The sequence below is a fragment of the Peromyscus maniculatus genome, chromosome 4 (assembly GCF_049852395.1).
Source record: "Peromyscus maniculatus bairdii isolate BWxNUB_F1_BW_parent chromosome 4, HU_Pman_BW_mat_3.1, whole genome shotgun sequence".
NCBI classification, from domain to species: domain Eukaryota; kingdom Metazoa; phylum Chordata; class Mammalia; order Rodentia; family Cricetidae; genus Peromyscus; species Peromyscus maniculatus.
In genome coordinates this window covers 97,251,024-97,269,711 of record NC_134855.1, presented here as the reverse complement: position 1 = coordinate 97,269,711, position 18,688 = coordinate 97,251,024, and the positions used below count along the sequence as shown (strand labels likewise).

At 44.3% G+C, this 18,688-nt stretch overlaps 1 protein-coding gene across 1 annotated transcript in view; it reads right to left on the bottom strand.

Moving 5' to 3' along the window:
* Chp1 (calcineurin like EF-hand protein 1) overlaps positions 1 to 18,688 on the bottom strand; it is a 35,298-nt gene continuing 16,610 nt past the window's right edge. The window contains exons 4-7 of the mRNA XM_006991260.4: positions 13,427 to 13,554; positions 7,022 to 7,083; positions 2,382 to 2,504; positions 1 to 2,001 (exon numbers count right to left, since the gene is read on the bottom strand). Coding sequence (XP_006991322.1) covers positions 1,948 to 2,001; positions 2,382 to 2,504; positions 7,022 to 7,083; positions 13,427 to 13,554 — 367 coding nt within the window. The 3' untranslated portion in view covers positions 1 to 1,947. The remainder of the gene's footprint in view (positions 2,002 to 2,381; positions 2,505 to 7,021; positions 7,084 to 13,426; positions 13,555 to 18,688) is intronic.

Sequence of the window (18,688 nt, the reverse complement as noted above, 5' to 3'; positions counted from 1 at the left end):
TTCTTTTGTTTTAACGACAATTAATTTATTGATGGATTGAGGAATACAATTTTAATGGGACAATAAGGCACAACTGTGGATTAAAACAGTTTGCTATACAGCTAAGGGGGGTTATTAATCTTAGAAACTTTAAATATGTAAATCAAGAAGCCTCTGAAGTACTTCTCAAACAGATCAATATCAGACAATTCTTCCCTTTTATACAATTTGTATATTACATCATTTGATCACAAAGTCAGACAGATATTCCATATAGAACTCCCCAATTCATGTAGACTCCAGCCATCCATCCTGGCCACTACCCTGCTCCTCACTCTTCCTTTGCAGTGTTTTTGTTTGTTTGGATTTTTTTCACCCTCGGAGCTGAGGACCGAATCCAGGGCCTTGTGCTTGCTAGGCAAGCGCTCTACCACTGAGCTAAATCCCCAACCCCAGTTTGTTTGGATTTTTTAATAGCAATTTCTTTCCTAAAGAACTGTTTACACATCTTGGATAGCCTTCCAAAGCAAAGAAGCAAGCAAGCAAGCAACATCAGAGAAAGCCAGCCCAGAGCAGATTCACACAGACACAGGGGAGAAGCAGCTGATTCAATGAGCTCTAAACCAGCTGACATTAGCCTACAAGTTGAGCCGGGTCACTCAAAGACCTCTAATATCACTTCAGTTGGTGTCACCAGGGCCAGGCCCTATGCTCCTAAGAGATCCGCAATGGTCTACACAAGGAGCTAGGAAGGTCATGTGATTAGGGAGCTCATGAGACAATACATGCAATGCTTGGACCAGGATTATGAACTGACTACATGACTTCCAGCATTAAAATTTGCCAAGTATAAAATTCATTCGGGATTTTGTGCAAAGCTTTAAGACACTGAGGACAATCTAGTTCTTTAGGACTGAGATAAGTCAGGCACTTCCATAACACTAGTCTTTCTGTTTTGGAAATGTAAAGAATCTTCCAGTGTACAGAACACTGAGGCACACATAACCCATGCTGCAGGGTGAATGTGGGCAGCTCTCCAGCTCTTTAGCCTCTTCAGAAAACTACAAGAAGGCCCCTACCATATTGTCAAAACAGCCACTGTTTTGGTGACAATGTCCCAAAGAGAAGCAAACTGGCAAGCGTAAGACTATTTTCTGAATGTCAACACTGTACTCAGAAAAGAAGCCACATAGATACATTGAAAATAAAAAGCCAGAGGTAGAGAGATCTGGGGAAACCAACCACCTAGGAGACACGGCTCTACAAGCCTCACCATGACCACCTTTCAAGAACAACTTGTTCATAAGCCCTGTGCTGAGAGCAGTGCAGGGGACCAAGAGAGTCACGTGCTTCCAAGAGTTGTACTGGTTGCTGAAAGGCTCCTGGATAGGCAATGTCCCAGAGACACAGCCAGGAGAAGGTAGATACAAACCACCAGACCACTCACCAGTCTGTCACATCAGAGACAGGCTTGACAGCAGAGCCCGGAGTCAAGGAGACACAGGGAGGCTGAAAGACCAAATGGACAGAAGGCTGGGCGACAGGGAGGTAGGAAGTAAAGGACACAAGGACACAGGACCATGACAGAGGCTCGATGAAGGGAAGGCAGCGTGGATGCAGTCTCCATCCAGTGGGAGCTTTGCTGGCTGGTTCTTGACACGAGTCCCTATCTCATTTCCGCAGACAGGATGGATGCATGGTATTCAGCAGCAAAACAGGGGAAGATGTCACTTACAAATAGAGACCTGGTGGGTGCATACTGAACAGAAAAAGACTGAGGGTACCATTCTGTAACGCCCTGTTTATACACCAAAGGCAAGTCTGTGTGGACAAGAAAGACTTCAGGTTGTCATGCAAGAGCAGTAGTATTCTGGGAAAGGGGGATGATGGGACAGGGTGGGGCTGGAGGACAGAAGGAAGTTCCAGTTCTTAAATACTAGAAAGCAAGAATAATTTGGTCCCTGTCCTTTAGTGAAGAAACCGGATGCTCATTTTCTGTTCTACATCCACCTTCTCCAAAACCTGGAGTTGAAAAACAAACAAAAATTATCATTAAGATTACGACCATTCTGAGTACCCTTCTAAATATATAAATAATAAAAATGGGTGTCCCCTTTTTCTTCCTATGCATTTAACTTAAAATCAAGAGGTAAGGGGAAAAGGCTCCTAAGGGCACACCCCTCCCGAAGGATCCAGAGAGCTAATGGTTGCTGGGAAGACATTTTCTTCAGTAGTGTAGCCCTTCATAATTCCCCCCATGCTCCTGTGAGTAACCCTAATTAAACTCTTATCTTCACCCCTCCAAAAGACATGAACATAAGTGTTATAATAAACTCAATGTAACTCATATATGCTAATAAAAAGGAACTGAGAGGAAAAAAACCAAAAGGTGGTGGACAGACCTTAACAAATTCTGTAAAGGATATGGCACTGTCCCCGTCCTGATCGGCCTCCTGGATGGTCCTGTCTGCGATGCTGCCCAGCTGCTCATCCGAGATATTCACTCCAACCATCATTCGTAGTACCTACAAGACCAAAAGCCTTAAAGGAGACTTGAGAAAAAGCCACCTCAACTCCCCTTTCCTTAGATTCTTTCAAATTCACCAGCTAACGAAGTGAAATCCTTTGTTTCTTATCTAGGCCATTCTAAAAAAGGAGGTGAGTAGAACTCCAGCAAAGTCACTAAGTGTCTTCTCCATATGGACAGAACTGATTCTTCCTGCTTAGACTACAAGCATGATGTCTGTTGGCACAACAGCCATCCTGAGGCTGTGATACATCATATGTGAATTTATACAAGAAAGCTGGGATACTCAGGTACTGTGAAACCCGACAACCTATCCCTGAGTGTCCTGTTGCATCGGGCAAAGCAGTTCTTTACCGATGTAAGTCAGTTTGGTGGGCTGTTCTGGAATTCAATCCAAAAGCAGTCCTCCATGGGGGGCGGGGGCATTAACAGGCTACAGCCCACATAAATCTCCTTGAAGACAACTTGGGAGGCTGACGTGGGACAATTACAAGTTGAGTCCGATTTGGGTGAACTTAGTGAAGACCTTTTTAAAGATGGGGGTATCTGGGATAGTGCTCAGCAGTAGAGTGCACACCTAGCAAACACAAGGCCCCAGTACCACACATCCACAAACATGGCACCTTAAACAAGATGAGAACTGCACTGTCCTCTTGCCTAATGGCTCACAGGCCTTCCTGTCCCCACTCCTTTACATCCTCTGCAAACAGTAAATGGCATGAGCAGTGAGCTTCTACTTCTTTTTTTTTTTTTTTTTTTTTGGAGCTGAAGATCAAACCCAGGGCCTTGTGCTTGCTAGGCAAGCACTCTACCACTGAGCTAAATCCCCAACCCACGAGCTTCTATTTCTTAACAACTATTTTTGTCAGGGGGCGGTGGCAAAGGAGGCCTGTTTTTTATACAGACTTCCTATGCTGCTCAGGCTGGCTTTAATTGCCTAGACTCCAACAATCTTCCTCAGCTTGTCAAGTAGCTACTACTAATTATATATACTCCCTCACACAGCTGTCAACTACCTTTATTACATAGCTCTAGACCAATTCTTTGGTTTGGTTTGTTTGTTTCAAGATGGGCTATCAACCAATTATTAAAAACCAAAAGTTATACCAGGTGGTGTTGGCACATGCCTTCAATCTCAGCACTCAAGAGGCAGAAGCAGGTGGATCTCTGCGAGTTTCAGGTGAACCTGATCTACAGAGAAAGTTCCAGAACAGCCAAGGCTACACAGAGAAACCCTGTCTCAAACAACAAACAAATACCTTAGAAGTTGTGGCTCAGCGATTAGAGCACTGGCTGCTCTTCCAGAGGAAGAGGGGATTTCATTCCCAGCCCCAACACGATGGCTCACAACTGTCTGTAATTCTAGTTCTAGGGGATCCAATGCCCTATTCTGGCCTCCCTGGGAACCAGTCATGGACATGGTACACAGACATAAGTGCAGGCAACACATATAAACTAAAATACTTTTTTTAAAAAAGGAAGTAGGGCCGGGCGGTGGTGGTGCACGCCTTTAATCCCAGCACTTGGGAGGCAGAGGCAGGTGGATCTCTGTGAGTTCGAGGCCAGCCTGGTTCCAGGAAAGGCGCAAAGCTACACAGAGAAACCCTGTCTCGGAAAAAAAAAAAAAAAAAAAAAAAAAGGAAGAAAGGAAGTAACATTCCCACGTATATTTGGGCAAAGCCACTGCTATCTCTTCCAAATGTGAGTAACCAAGCAGATAAATTGATCCCCCAACCACAGCCTCCTCAGATCTCAATTCAATCAGTCCCTGAGGTGTTTTGCTTGGAGAATGAAAAGCACTTAGGCTATGGAAAGGATGTAAGGAGCATGCTGCCTAACGTGTGAGTTCCTGGGTGCCATCCCCAACATCACACACACAAAAAGAATTATAGTTAGAATATATATGTGTGTCTGTGTTTGGAGGTGGACAACAGTGGTGTGTGATAAACACCTTTATCTGGCCTTTTACTGAGGAGGAGGTGCAGAAGTGGTCTGACCCAGGGCCCGTGAACCAGTTGACAGCTGCTGTGTCTCCAGGCCTCGGTTCCCAGGCCAGTACTTCTTCCATTTGTCTAACCACTTACTAATCCACTTGGAAGTGTATTAGCCAGTGGAAATTTACTGTTATTTAATTGTTATTATTTAGTTTCTATAACATGTTCCCTTTTGTGTGTGTGGTCTTCTCAATTGAACCCATGGCCTTCCATGTGGCACAGTCGCATTCTGCCACCGAGTTACACCTCAGCATTCATTTCAGAAGAGGGCACTGGGTCCCTGAACTGGAGTAATAGGTGGTTGTGAGCCATCATGTGGGTGCTGGAAACAGAATCTGAGTCTTCTCCAAGAACAGCCAGGACTCTAAACCACTGCGCACCTCTCCAGCCCTGTGTTTGGAATTTTTAAAAATCCAAAAAGAAGGGTCTGACTGGCATTTTTCTCCCACTGTCTTTATAAGGTTCTCATATCTGAGTTATGCTAGCCTCATGAAATGGGTCTTGAAATAGAGCAACCCTCTCTACTTAAAAGTATAACCGACACATGACATAGACTATACACACGTATTCACCAAATGCTTTAGAAAATACAGCGCCTAGAAACTTGGTTCTCTTCTACTTTGGAAAACGTCTCTTCTTGATAGGCTAAAGTTTGTTGCCTGAACACCTCAACAGTCCAGGAGCACATGTGGAACAAGGCCGTTCCTGCCCCAGTGACTTTCCTATCCCATGTCACACGATTTCTTAGAAATCCTAGTTAACAGAAAATAAACCAATTCTCCATTCCAAAACCATCTTTCTGGCAGCCAGATCTGGACCAGAGGATGAAAATATATAACTGAAGGGTGGTTGCCTCCATCTTTTAAGCCCTCAAAGGCCATGGGTATAATTTTCAGTAAGACAGTATGCGACTCACTGGAAAACCCTATTCCCATCTCAAAAGCAAAGGGCAAAGTCAACATCCAGTATGGATGGGGAGGGGATCATGAGACCCCCACCCACAGCTGAGGAGCTATTGGCAGGTGGCTGCTGGGGGTGGAGTCTTTTTCTCTCTCTCTTTCTCTTTCTCTCTCTCTCTCTCTCTCTCTCTCTCTCTCTCTCTCTCTCTCTCTCTCTCTCTCTCCCTCTCTCCCTCCCTCTCTCCCTCCCTCCCTCCCTCCCTCCCTCCCTCCCTCCCTTCCTTTTTTTGGGCCAGTTCCTCTGTATAACAACCCTGGCTGTCCTGGAACTTGCTTTGTAGCCTAGGCTGGAGTCATTTTAACTGGGGGTGGGGCCGTGCTCCAATGGATGGTCTCTCATCCACATGCACATCGTCAGCACTAACTGCACTCAGTAAGTTACTTTTTCAAAAAGAACAGACATTAGGAAAGAGGTGTATTAGAGGAAATAAGAGAAGTGGAGGAAGAGGGCATATATGATCAAAAATATCACATACATGTATAAAATTCTCTAAAGAATAAATAGTAAATATTTTGTGTATTTTTTTAAAGCAAGGGCCAAGGTAAACTACCATTTGCTTCCTGTTTCAAGTTTTCTCATGAAATGTAGGAAGACTGAGTTGGTCCTTAATCTGCTCAGAGTAGGCTTCAACTTGGAAGTTTTTTGTTTTTTTTTTTTTGTTTGTTTTTTGAGACAGGGTTTCTCTGTGTAGCCCTGGCTGTCTGGAACTTGCTCTGTAGACCAGGCTGGTCTTGAACTCAGAGAGATCCGCCTGCCTCTGCCTGTGCTGGGATTAAAGGTGTGAGCCACCACCTCCGGGCAACTTGTAAATTTATTAAAGATAAAGATTTAGGCCAGTCACTTGGGGAGTTTGAGGCCAGCCTGGTGTACAGAGCAAGTTCCAGAATAGGATCCAAATCTACACAGGGAAACTTTTTCTTGGAAAAAAAAAAAATAAATAAATAAATAAATAAATGAAATAATGAAATGAAAAAAAATTTAGTTCCAGTTTACTTTGAAGCAGAAAGTACTTCCCCTTTTAGACATATCTTGAAACACAGCGCTTGTCCCATGGAAATTACTCGATGTGCTAGCTCCCTGGAGTCTTCCAGAGTCAACAAAAGGGACAATTTCCTACTGTCCAAAACTTAGAAGAGATCGTGCAGTATGTCAGTCCCAGCTGGGAAACAGGGGCACATCCACTGTTGCTGCCACAACCGGGAAGGGTTAACTGGGCAGATAGCGGCCACAGCCGTCCCTTGACTCTGACACCAAGCGAGACTGAACAGCAGAACTTACTTCAGAGTCCTTGGAATTAAAGGATGGCCAACAAGCTGGCCTGTCAGTAAGTACGCCCTTTGTCACGGAGCGCCGCCGCAGACAGGCAGCTCGTAAGTGGTGGAGACTGCCCATCCGTGAAGACTTAGGGACCCACTCCCAGCCTTCTCTGCCTTTTATCTGCAACAGGACTCTTTCCAAGGCAGGGATTAAATGAATGTTCCCGAAAAGAAAGAACAAGTGCTGCCCATAAAAATGAAGTCAGGGCCCCCAACACACACTGTTCTGAAACTGTCCCACATACCTGTAACAGCTCATCGCGGGAGATCTTGTCATCTTTATCCAAATCATAGAGTCTGAAAGCAACTGGTAGGAAAACACAACAAGTCAGTGGGCAATTTGCAGTCCTTTGTCCTTTCTCAAGGAGCTGAGCACACAAAGGACAGGAGACAGAAAACTGATACCCAATATAGACCTGTCCGAGTTCCCGTCCTACTCTTCTTCAGTAAAGAGCTGCGATTTCTTCCTCTTTTTGCTTTTTGAGACAGAATTCTCATGTGGCTGAAGCTGGCCTTAAGCCTGATAATCAGCTACAGCTGGCCTTGAGCTCCTGATCTTTCCATTCCACCTCCTAAGTGCTGGGATTACAGGCATCCCAGTGCCCAGCAAGGACTGGAGTTTTCAATAAAATCAACAAGACTCGGATGTCTATAATCCCCACCCCACTGTCTAGAGCTGGGATTATGGGTGTGGACGGTATACCTGACTTGTCATTCAAATGGGCACCTAAACTCCAGTCCTCAAGACAGTGCAGCAAGTGCCCTGAGGCCCCCCCCACATCATCTCTCAGTCCCTGCCCTGCCTGTCTTACGTTTCTCTTTCAGAAAGGCTACACAAAAACTTTGCTTATGTCAATATAAGAGAGAGAATTCAGAAGAGTAAAACCTAGTCAGTTTTTTTTGCCATGTTGTTTAAGACCTACTGTGTGAACGGTATTTTGAGAACACTAGGTAATTTTGTAAGAATAAGAGATGAATTCACTGAAGTTACTGTTACATAACTGAATTCAGGTAGTTTTTAAACTACTTCAAGTAAGCCACTGTGATTTCTGGTTATTTATTATGTCTTTTGACCTAGGGTCTTGCTCTAGAGCCTACACTGGCCTGGAACTACGTGGCCCAGGCTGGCCTCAAATTCACAGCAATTTCCTGCGTCAGCCTATGGGCTTGACCTACCATGCCTGGACTGCCAAGCTAGGCAGAGTAATGCACCCCTGGAACCCCAGAACTCGAGAGGTAGAGACAAGAGGATCAGGAACATATAGCCAACCTCAGTCACACAGGGTGTTTTAGGCCAATCTAGGCTACAAGAGACCTTGTCTCAAAAGAAAAAATAAAATAAATAAAAGAGCGCTGAACCCAGGTCCTCTAGAAGAACAACGAGTACTCTTAACTGCTGGGCCACCTCTGTAGTTTTTTTGTTTGTTGTCTGTTTTTTGAGACAGGGTCTCAGTGTTGCCTAGACTAGCCTTGAACTTTGAACTAACAGAGATTTTTTTTGTTCTGCCTCCCAAATGCTGGGATTCAATTCATACTCGATTGTGCCCAGCTCTTAATTTCTTGACTAGGCAAATGGAATGAGGATTTTCCTACAATCTTAGTCGACTTTTAATTTTTTTGGAGACAGGGTCTTATGTAACCCAGGCTGGCCTTGAACTTACTGTTCTTCCAGAGAACTAAACACACACTAGGAGGCTCCCATCCACTGGTTTCCTCCAGTTCCAGGGGCCCCAACACATTCTAGACACACGTGCATGTGTACGGACACACACAGAGAAGTAAAAATGATTTTTATTTTTTTAAAGAGGAGGGGTTGGGGCGATGAATCAAGAGAGCAAGAGCAGCCTGAAGAGCAAGCTTTCAGTGAGAGCCTGTCTCAAGGCAAGAAGGCAGAGAGGAACAGAGGAAGAGCCCCAGCACCCTGCTCTGGCCTCCTTACTTACATGCACTCATGACAACATGTCCACACCATGAAAGAGGAGGAGGACCAGTGTGTGTGTGTGTGTGGGGGGGGGGGGGGGACAGCAGCAGCAGCAGCAAACTCAGAGAAATAGTTTCATCCTTTCGAACCAAGACTAAGGGGAAAGAGTTCCCATGTGGTCCAGACCTTTCTACTACCCATGTTTCTAGTATTATTCCCATCCTGCCTTAGGATGGGACATTAGATAAAATCAGCAGGACTACTGGTGCATTAGTATTAACTGAAGTCCACAGTGTACGTTAAACTTGACTGAGTCTTGACAAATGCATACCTGGTATTACGCCATACAGAATAGTTTTACTCCCCTCCAGTTCCCATCTTTACCTCCCCGCCCTCGAAACAATCCCATCTAAGGCTTCTGAAAGAGAACTCTGCAGACCACACTCCCCAGGTACTAGGTCCTCTCCTAACCCAAACAATCTCGATCAGTTTGCATCCGTCCTCTCCGTCTTCTTCTGTCCCCGCCCTAAAACAATGTATTGAGCTGTGGCAATAAAATACAGTATTCTGAAAGGGCATAGCTGTCACCCCACTGTATGCTAACAAGAACAATTTGGGAACTGCAGTTCATTTTCTATCCCAGAGATACACTAGAACTTTGAAGATACCGAAGCCTATCAGTCATTATAATAAACATGTTTGTTTTGTTTTGTTTGACACAGTCTCACTTTGTGGCTCTGACTGTCCTGGAATATACTAGGTAAACTAGGCTGGCCTCACAGAGACTAGCTTGCTTCTGCCTCCTAAATGCTGGACTATAGGCCTGTGCCATCACGCCCAGTCAACACAAAGTCTGACCCTTGTTGTTGTTGTTGTTTTTGAGACAGGGTCTCTTACATAGCCCTGGCAGACCAGGAACTCATCATGTAGACCAGACTGGCCTCGAATTCAGAGATCTGCCTGCTGTTACCAAAGGCAAGTTCCACCATTCGCTGTAGGTCCCTGGCCCTTTTTTAATGATTTTTGTTTTTTTCAGACAAAATATATATATGTTGCTTATCTGGCTTTGAATTTGTGATCCTCCAAGGATTCAGAATAATAGGTACACACAACTGTGACTGACTGATTTTCTTTTTCTGTGTATATAGTAAAAAAATATAACAAAATTTGCAATCTTAACTATTTTAAGAGTATAGTTTATTAAGTATACTCATATTGTTGCAAACCAATGGCAAGGAGATCTTTTTAAAATTTAATTTTTATTTATCTATTCATTTATTTATTTGTTTTTCAAGTCAATGTTTCTCTTTGTAGCCCTGGCTGTCCTGGAACTAACGCTGTAGAGCAGACTGGCCTCAAACTTACAGAGATCCTCCTGCCTCTGCCTCCCCAATGCTGGGATTAAAGACGTGCATAACTACTGCCCAGACAACATAATTTTTTAATAATTTATTTATTTTTACTTTATGTGCACTGGTGTTTTGCCTGCATGTATGTCTGTGTGAGGGTGTCAGATCCCCTGGGACTGGAATTACAGATAGTTGTGAGCTGTCATGTGGGTGCTGGGAACTGAACCTGGGAACTTTGGAAGAGCAGCCAGTGCTCTTAACCGCTGAGCCATCTCTCCAGCCCCTAGAACTATTTTTGTTTTGTAATAAAAGTTTATTATTTAATAGGTATGTGGGGTTTTTTGGTTTGTTTTGTTTTCCCTGCATGTCTGGTTGTGTACCACGTGCATATCTGGTACTCAAAGAGGCCAAAGAAGGCTCTTGGATTTCTCTGGGACTGGAGTTACAGATGGTTGTGAGCTGCCCTGTAGGTGCTGGGAATGGAACCTGGGTCCTCTGGAGGAACAGCTACTACTTTTGTTTGTTTGTTTGTTTTTCTAGATAGGGTTTCTCTGTGTAGCCCTGGCTGTCCTAGGACTCAGATATCCACTTGCCTCTGCCTTCGAAGTGCTGGGATCAAAGATGTATGCCACCACTGCCCCTCATAGCTAGTGCTTTTAACCTGTGAATCATGTCTCCAGTTTCTGGTGAGCATTTTCTTGTTTGTTTGTTTTGTTCAGTTTTTTAAAAAAGAGTCTCAATAGGGTATGGTGGTGCATGCCTTTAATCCTAACAATTCAGAGGCAGAGGCAGGTCTCTGCTGAGTTTGGAGGCCAGCTTAAATTTGGAATTACAGGCCAGCCAAGGCTACATAGTAAGACCTTGCCTTAAAAAAAAAAAGAAAGAGAGGGAGGAGAGAGGGAGAGAGGAAGGAGGGAAGGAGGGAGGGAGGAAAAGAGGTAGGGGAAGGGAGAGAGGGAGAGAGAGATATCAATGTTGATATATAGGCAAAGCTGCTTCAGGAAAAGCTACAATTCTCTGAGGTTCTTGTAGAATATCCTTTCTAGACCCTGGGTCCACAGACAAAGGAATTCATGACTGCGGAAAGAAAAAATGATCTTCTCAAAATGTCTACTGGATAGGTACCTGTGACTCTGAATGCAACACAAATGGATGATGATTCACATGCACATATTGCTGGGTTCTCAGTTGACCATCTGTGCTCCGCATCAATTTAAGGTTTAAGATTGTTCTTTGACCAAATACCACATCCTGTTATTTAATGTATAATAAAAGCAGATACAACTTCCATCAGCAGACCCACACTCAAGAAAACAACTACTACCAAGCTGGGTGTGGTGCACGCCCTTAATCCCAGGGCTCGGGAGGCAGAGGCAGGCGGATCTCTGTGAGTTCCCTGTCTACGGGACAGCCAGAGCTACACAGTGAGATCCCATCACAGAGAAATAAAAAAGAAAAGAAAAAGAGAACAACTACTGGTGGCCGATGGTTGTGCACACCTTTAACCCCAGCACTAGGGAGGCAGAGTTCAAGGCCAGCCTGGTGGGCAGAGTGAGTTCCAGGAGAGCCAGGGCTGCACAGAGAAACCCTGTCTGGGAAAACAAGGAAAAGTACACAACCACTGGCCCAAGGTCACTAAGAACGAGTGCTTAAGCAGCTTAAGGCAAAGGAAAATGGTGAACCATGTGTACTTTCCTAGGATTCTATGCTTCAACTGGTTTTCCAATTATGCATTAACTCCTGGTCTCAAGTCAGGCAAATCCATTTTTACTATATAGTATCAACATCAGGTGGGCATACACTAGAAATCTGCTAAAACACTAATCAAAGCTGGCCGTGGTGGCACTCAGGAGGCCGAGGGGAGGAGGACCGTCCCAAGTTTGAGACTTGCCTGGATTACACACTGAGTTCCAGCCTGGACCACAATGTAAGACTGTCTAGAAAACAATTAAAAACAACATAATAAATAAAAACACCAACAACCCACAGACAGAAGGCTTTGCATGAAGCAAACAGTACTGGGTCTTGAAGGAGGAAAATGTGGCTCACCAGTGCAGTCTATAACAAACATGAGGATAATGCACAAAATTGTTGCTGTATTCAGCTTTGTTTCTATTGAAATTTCCTGCCATTTGTCAAGCACTATAATGTTGTGGTAAAGCTCAACAGTAATTTAGTACTTTTGTTCAAGAATCTTCTCTGGCCTAAATAACAAGATTCACTTCAGTGATTCTCAAACTGGCCATTAATGCCAACAAAAGGGAACTCATACTCCTCCCAAGAAGATGAGCAGACAAAGGCCAACAGCCACAAACTAAAACTTCATGGGGCATTTGTCAAATATTTGAAACGTAGCATTATGTAATCTAACTTATTTGTATCTGTTCTAATATTTAAAAAGTTTCTAGGATCTTTAAATCATCACGGGCTCCATTTAATCTGTGGCTGCACAAACTCCTGGGCACCACCATGCATTATTTCAAGGCAGAGTTGGGCTCAATCAGTTTCATACAATTTCAATATCAACTTGTGTTGAAAGAAAAGTAGAAATTCAACTTCAACTTCCTGGAAAAGTGTTGTAAAGGACTGGGCAGCAGTCCATGGCCAACAAGGGCAGAAGGAAATCGGGTATCTAAAGAAAGGAGGCAAGAGGCAACAGGCACAGGAAATGAAACATTGCCTCTGTTACTGGAACTTCAGTCAAATGCAGAATCCACCAATTCCTGAACAGACGGAGATTCAGCATTATCTCACAGGCAGGGCCTGGGCCTTGCTCCCATGCTCCCTGTTGTCACTCTAGTACCTTCTACAGTGCCTGGCCTACGAGAGATACTCCATTATAAGAGCAGGTAACACTTAGCGTATATACAAGGTGCTGTGGAAAGCACCTGACATATATTAATTCTCACAACAGGAAGAATCTCTTAGTGGGGACTACAGATGTGGCTCAGTAGTAAGAGTGCTTGTCTGGCACACTTTATGCCTTGGGCTTTACCCCAAGCCCCTCAAAAATAAGGTGTGGTGGCACATGCCAGTAATCTCAGTACATGGGAGGTGGAGACAATGGAAGTAGGAATTTAAGCCAGGCTTGGCTTGCCTAGGAAACATGTGATTCTGTCTCTAGCAGCAACCAAAATCTCTGAATGAGCTACGGAAATGATGTATAAAAGCCCTTAATATCTCATTTCACACAAGAGAAAACTTCAGCCCAAAGACCTCAGGTAACCTGTCCAAAGTCTCATAGGCAAAAAAAGGTAAACCGGGAATTCCAACTCAGCTTGGCTCCATGGACTGCTTTTATAAATGATGAAAGAGTAAATGAGCAGAGATGATGGGGGAGAGGAGGAAATATGCTAAGCCACAGAACGGATGCTCCTTACAGTGCAGTTTGTTGCTTCGGCTGTTGAGTGGTTCAGGTCCATTCACATCTTTGCTCTTTTCGTTATCCTCAATGGGTCGGAAATGAGCCAAAGTTCTCATGAATCCTCGGAAGTTTACCTGGTCCTCTCTGATTAGGAAATAGAACAGAACACCATGTCAATCGGGGTGGGCTCTTCTGTTTGTATGTTTTTTTTTTTTTTTTACAGTGTTTAGGGATCAAACTGAAGGACTTCCCAGTCAGGTAAGTACTCTGCCACTAAACTATATTGATTCATGGTGACTGTTTATGATGGACACAAGAAATGGCCAACACCTCGGGCCTGATTAGCCTGAAAGTCCATATAACAACTTTCTTTCCATATGCATGCATTGCACCTCAGGGCTTACACAGTATCTCCATCCAGAAGCCTCACCCCAACCCTGCAAAGTGGTATATTGTTCTCATTTATTAAATGATTAACTAGGCTGAAAGAAGGAAAGTACATAGCTATGGTCAGAGTTATCAACTGAATTTACTTATCTTTTCCAAAAATCAGATGTAGAGTAGGGCCAGCACCACACAGGATAAAACTCTTCTGCTTTGCATTCTGGAACAGCCACCATGTTAATACAATAAGGTATGCCTAAAGATATTCTAAAAAATCTTGCTTGTTTGTTTACTTATTCTACGACAGTCTGACACTGTAGCCAGCCTGGCTTTGAATTCCCAGCGGTCCTGTTTCCGCTTCCCAAGCGCTAGGCTAACAGGTATAAGCCTATTACCATGCCCAGTAACTTTGCTACGCTTTCCTCCCTCTCTTCCTCCTGTAGTGCTGGGAATCAAACACAGGGCTTCAGCTACACCAGGCAAGCACTTTACCACTGAGCTATAGAGCCAGCCCTGTGGTTTTCTTTCTTTTTAAAAAAATAAGTTTTTTTTGTGCATGGGTGTTTTGCCTGCATGTATGTCTGTGTACCACTTGCATGCCTGGTGTCTGTGAAGGTCAGAAGAGAGCAACCCATTCCCTGAACAGGAGTGAGCTTCCATGTGTGGGCTGGGAATTGAACCTGGGTCCTCCTGAAGAGCAACCAGGGTTTTTAACTTATTATCCATTGTTCCAGCCCCTAGCCCTATACTTTGTTTTGTTGACAGGATCTCACCATGTAATCCTGGTTGGCCTGAAATCTACTGTGAATACCAAGATGCCCTTAATTTTTGAAAATACTCCTGCCTCTGCCTCCCAAGTGCTGAAATTACAGGCATACCCATCACTGCCTGACTCCCTTTTAATCTTAAAAAAGAAAAAAAATGCTGCAGTAAAGATAAACATTGCAGTAAGGCATGGCAGATAGAATCTGTAATCCCAGCACCCAGGAGGCAGAGACAAGGGACTGCTTTGAGTTTAATCCAGTTTAGGCCATATAAGAGTGCTAGGCCAGCGAGGTGGTGGTGGCACACACCTTTAATCCCAGCACTTGGGAGGCAGAGCCAGGCAGATCTCTGTGAGTTCAAGGCCAGCCTGGTTTACAGTGGAAGATCCAGGACAGGCACCAAAACAACACAAAGAAACCCTGTCTCAGAACTCCGCCCCCCCCAAAGATTTATTTACTTATTTTATTATATATACAGTGTTCTGCCTGCATATATTCCTGCATGCCAGAATAGGGCATCAGATGCCACTATAGATGGTTGTGAGCCACCATGTGGTTGCTGGGAATTGAACTCAGGACCTCTGGAAGAGCTGCCAGTGCTCTTAACCTCTGAGCCATCTCTCCAGCCCAGCAGTACCTTTTCTCAAAACAACAAGAACAACAAAACCAATCAAACAAAATAACAACAACTAAAAGGGCTAGCGATACAGCTTAGTTGGTAAAGTACTTGCCTAACATGCATGAAACCCTGTGCTTAAACGCCTAGTACCACATAAAATTGAGTGTAGTGGTTCATGCCTATAATCCCAGCGCTCATGAGGCAGGAAGAAGAGAACAGGAAGTTCAAGGTCATTCTTGACTACATAGATTTGGGGATCAGCCTGGGCTACATAAGACCCTGTTTCAAAAAAAGGAGGATGGCAGCACTTGGGAGGCAGTTAGGTAGATCTCAAGTTCAAGGCCAGTCAGAGTTATATAGTGAGGAAAAAAAAGAAGTTTTAGGCTGAAGATGTAGCTCAGTCAATAGAATGCTTGCCTAGCATGCACAAAGCCTTGAGTTTGAACTTCAGCACATGGTCATAGTGGTGGACCCCTATAATCCCCTCCACTCAGTGAGTAGAGAGAGGAGGATCTGAAATTCACGGCAGCTGAGCTGAGAAGCCTCAGCAGGTAAAGGCATTTGCTGCTAAGTCTGAGGACTGAGTTGAGTCCCCAGAACCCACAGTAGAAAGAGAACTGACTCCTGGAAGGTGTCCTTTCACCTCCATGTATGTGTGCCTACAACACACACACACACACACACACACACACACACACACACACACACACACACACACACACAGAGAGAGAGAGAGAGGAGAGAGAGAGAGGGGAGAGAGAGAATGTAGTAAAAATAAAATAGCAACAACAAAAGGGAAATAATTCTATATTGAATAAATGAATTGTTTACCAGTTACATACAGGGTCGCCCATGTGACTTGTTTAGTTAAGACAATCCTATCTGTCTCAGGTGACCTGCTTCCCAGAGCTACCTAAAAACATCCTGCCAGGCATAGTGGCATACACTTTTAATCCTAGCACTTGGAGACAGACAGATCTCTATAAATTCAAAGATAGCCTGGTCTACATAGTTCCAGGCCAGCCAAATCTACACAGTGTGAGAACCTGTATCAAAAAACAAAAACAAAACAAAATCCCAGTCTTCTCTGGGTGATCCCAGCATTTAGGAGGCAGCAGTGGAAGGGATTCTGAACTTGAGTTCATTTTGTACTGCAAAAGGGACCATGTTTCAAAAACAAAACAGAGTTTAAATAACCTTCGGTCTCTAAGTGTCAGGCAGACACAGTTCAGAGACCTACTAACGGGAGAGATCAGGGGAAGGCTAACTGGAAAGGGTGAGCTTTGCTTCCCTCAGGAAGCCACCACACCCCTCATGGAGTAGGATGGTATCTGTACCAGAATGGAGGCTCTGCGCAACCAAGCAACATGGAGCACCTGGGGGGATGTTATCACACGATGTCTATAACAGAGAACCAAACATCCAGGTTCTACTGTCAAATTTCAGTCTGAAGAAAAGAAAACCCTCCCTCTTTAGGACAGAGGAAAAATACAAGCCTGGGAGCCGAGCAGCACGTCTGGTAGGGACAGGAGGCAGGCATAGGCTGCCTCTGCCCGGCTACAGAGGACCGGAGGAGACGGCAGGCAGTAAACAGAGTAGAGGAAAGACAGCTTTGCCTTTCCAAACAGACTTCCAGAGCAATTCCAGGGGCCAGACAATCTGAGTGCATTCCCCAGAATCCAACTGGTGCAAATGAGAACTGAGTCCTGAAAGTTGCCCTTTAATTTAAATACACACAAAATAAATACATGTGAAGAAGAATAAGGATAAGAATAAGAATGAGAAGGAGAATGAGGAGAAAAAAAGGAGGAGGAGGAGAAGAAACGAAGAAGAGAAAAGAAGAAAAGAAGAAGAAAAAAAGAAGACGGAGGAAGAGGAAGGAGGAGGAGGAGAAGAAGAAGAAGAAGAAAAGAAGAAGAAGAAAGAAGAAGAAGAAGAAGAAGAAGAAGAAGAAGAAGAAGAAGAAGAGAAGAAGAAGAAGAAGAAGAAGAAGAAGAAGAAGAAGAAGAAGAAGAAGAAGAAGAAGAAGAAGAAGAAGAAGAAGAAGAAGAAAACTTCTACAGGATGTTTCTCCAAGTAATTGACGGCGACTGAGGAGCTTGGGAAAAGAAGTTCCCGAAATGACTCTAGTGAATGACTTTCCACTGTGAGTCTGTGTAAGGCACATCTGTGGACGGGGTGCAGCGCTCTGCAGGCTCTCAAAGCACTCCTGACCACAGTGCTCAGGAGGCAGGAACGGAGGAAGGGAAGAACAGAAGAGTGCTCGGTTCAACAGGACTCTGAATGGAGTGTGTCTTGGTCTGACTGATTCCTGCCACCCTTCCTGATCTAACTGGTTTGAGTTTTCTTATTCAATTAAAACAAAAACAAAACCTTTTATGTGTATGGGTGTTTTGCTGGCATGTATGACCGGACCATGTGTGTACCGGTAGTTTTTAGATCAACTTGACATAGGCTAGAGCTGGGAAGAAAGAACCTAGACTGGCCTGTAGGCATGTCTCCCAAGTATTTTTAAAGCTAGTGATTGATGTGGGAGGGCCCAGCACAGTGTGGGTGGGGCTACCCCTGGGTAGTATAAGAAAACAGGATGAAGCCTTGGTGGTGGCTCACGCCTTTAGAGGCAGAGGCAGGCAGATCTCTGAGTTCCAGGACAGCAGGGATACACAGAAAAACTCTGATTGTGGTGGGGGGCGGGGAAGGGGGAAGAAAACAGGCTGAGTAAGCCATGGGAGAAAGCTAGTAAGCAGCACTCGTCCATGGTTCTACTTCAGTCCCTGCCTTCAGGTTCCAACCGTGAGTTCCTCTCCTGACCTTCGATGACGCGATGGACTGTGATTTTGAACTGTAAGCTGGAATAGACCCTCTCCCCCATCAGTTGCTTTTGGTCATAGTGCTTTATCACAGCAATAGAAACAGTAGCTAAGACAGCCACCATCACCTCAACAGCAAATTCCTTTGTTCTCAATTCAGAATCATAAAATTTCCTATCTGGGCATTTTATCTGATAGTGCTAGCAGTTCATCATCATCATCATCATCATCATCATCATCATCATCATCATCATCGTCACCGTCGTCATCTTTTGTTTCTGAGACAAGGTCTTGCTCTACAGCCCAGTCTATCTTCAAAACTGGAAGCCATCTATTGTGTCAGCCTCCCAACTGATCATGTTATAGGCATGCACCATCATCCTGCTCTGTAAGTGATCAATATTAAATTTTAGAAGGGATAACTTCTAAGCAAACATATACAAAGCATTCAGAGATAAATGAATGCAATTTACCCACAAACAGTTAAAAAATAGAATTATGTGAACACACACACATTTATGTAATATATAATGTGAACAAAGGATATGTGTGCAGCCGGGCGGTGGTGGCGCACACCTTTAATCCCAGCACTCGGGAGGCAGAGGCAGGCGGATCTCTGAGTTCGAGGCCAGCCTGGGCTACCAAGTGAGTTCCAGGAAAGGCGCAAAGCTACACAGAGAAACCCTGTCTCGGAAACAAAC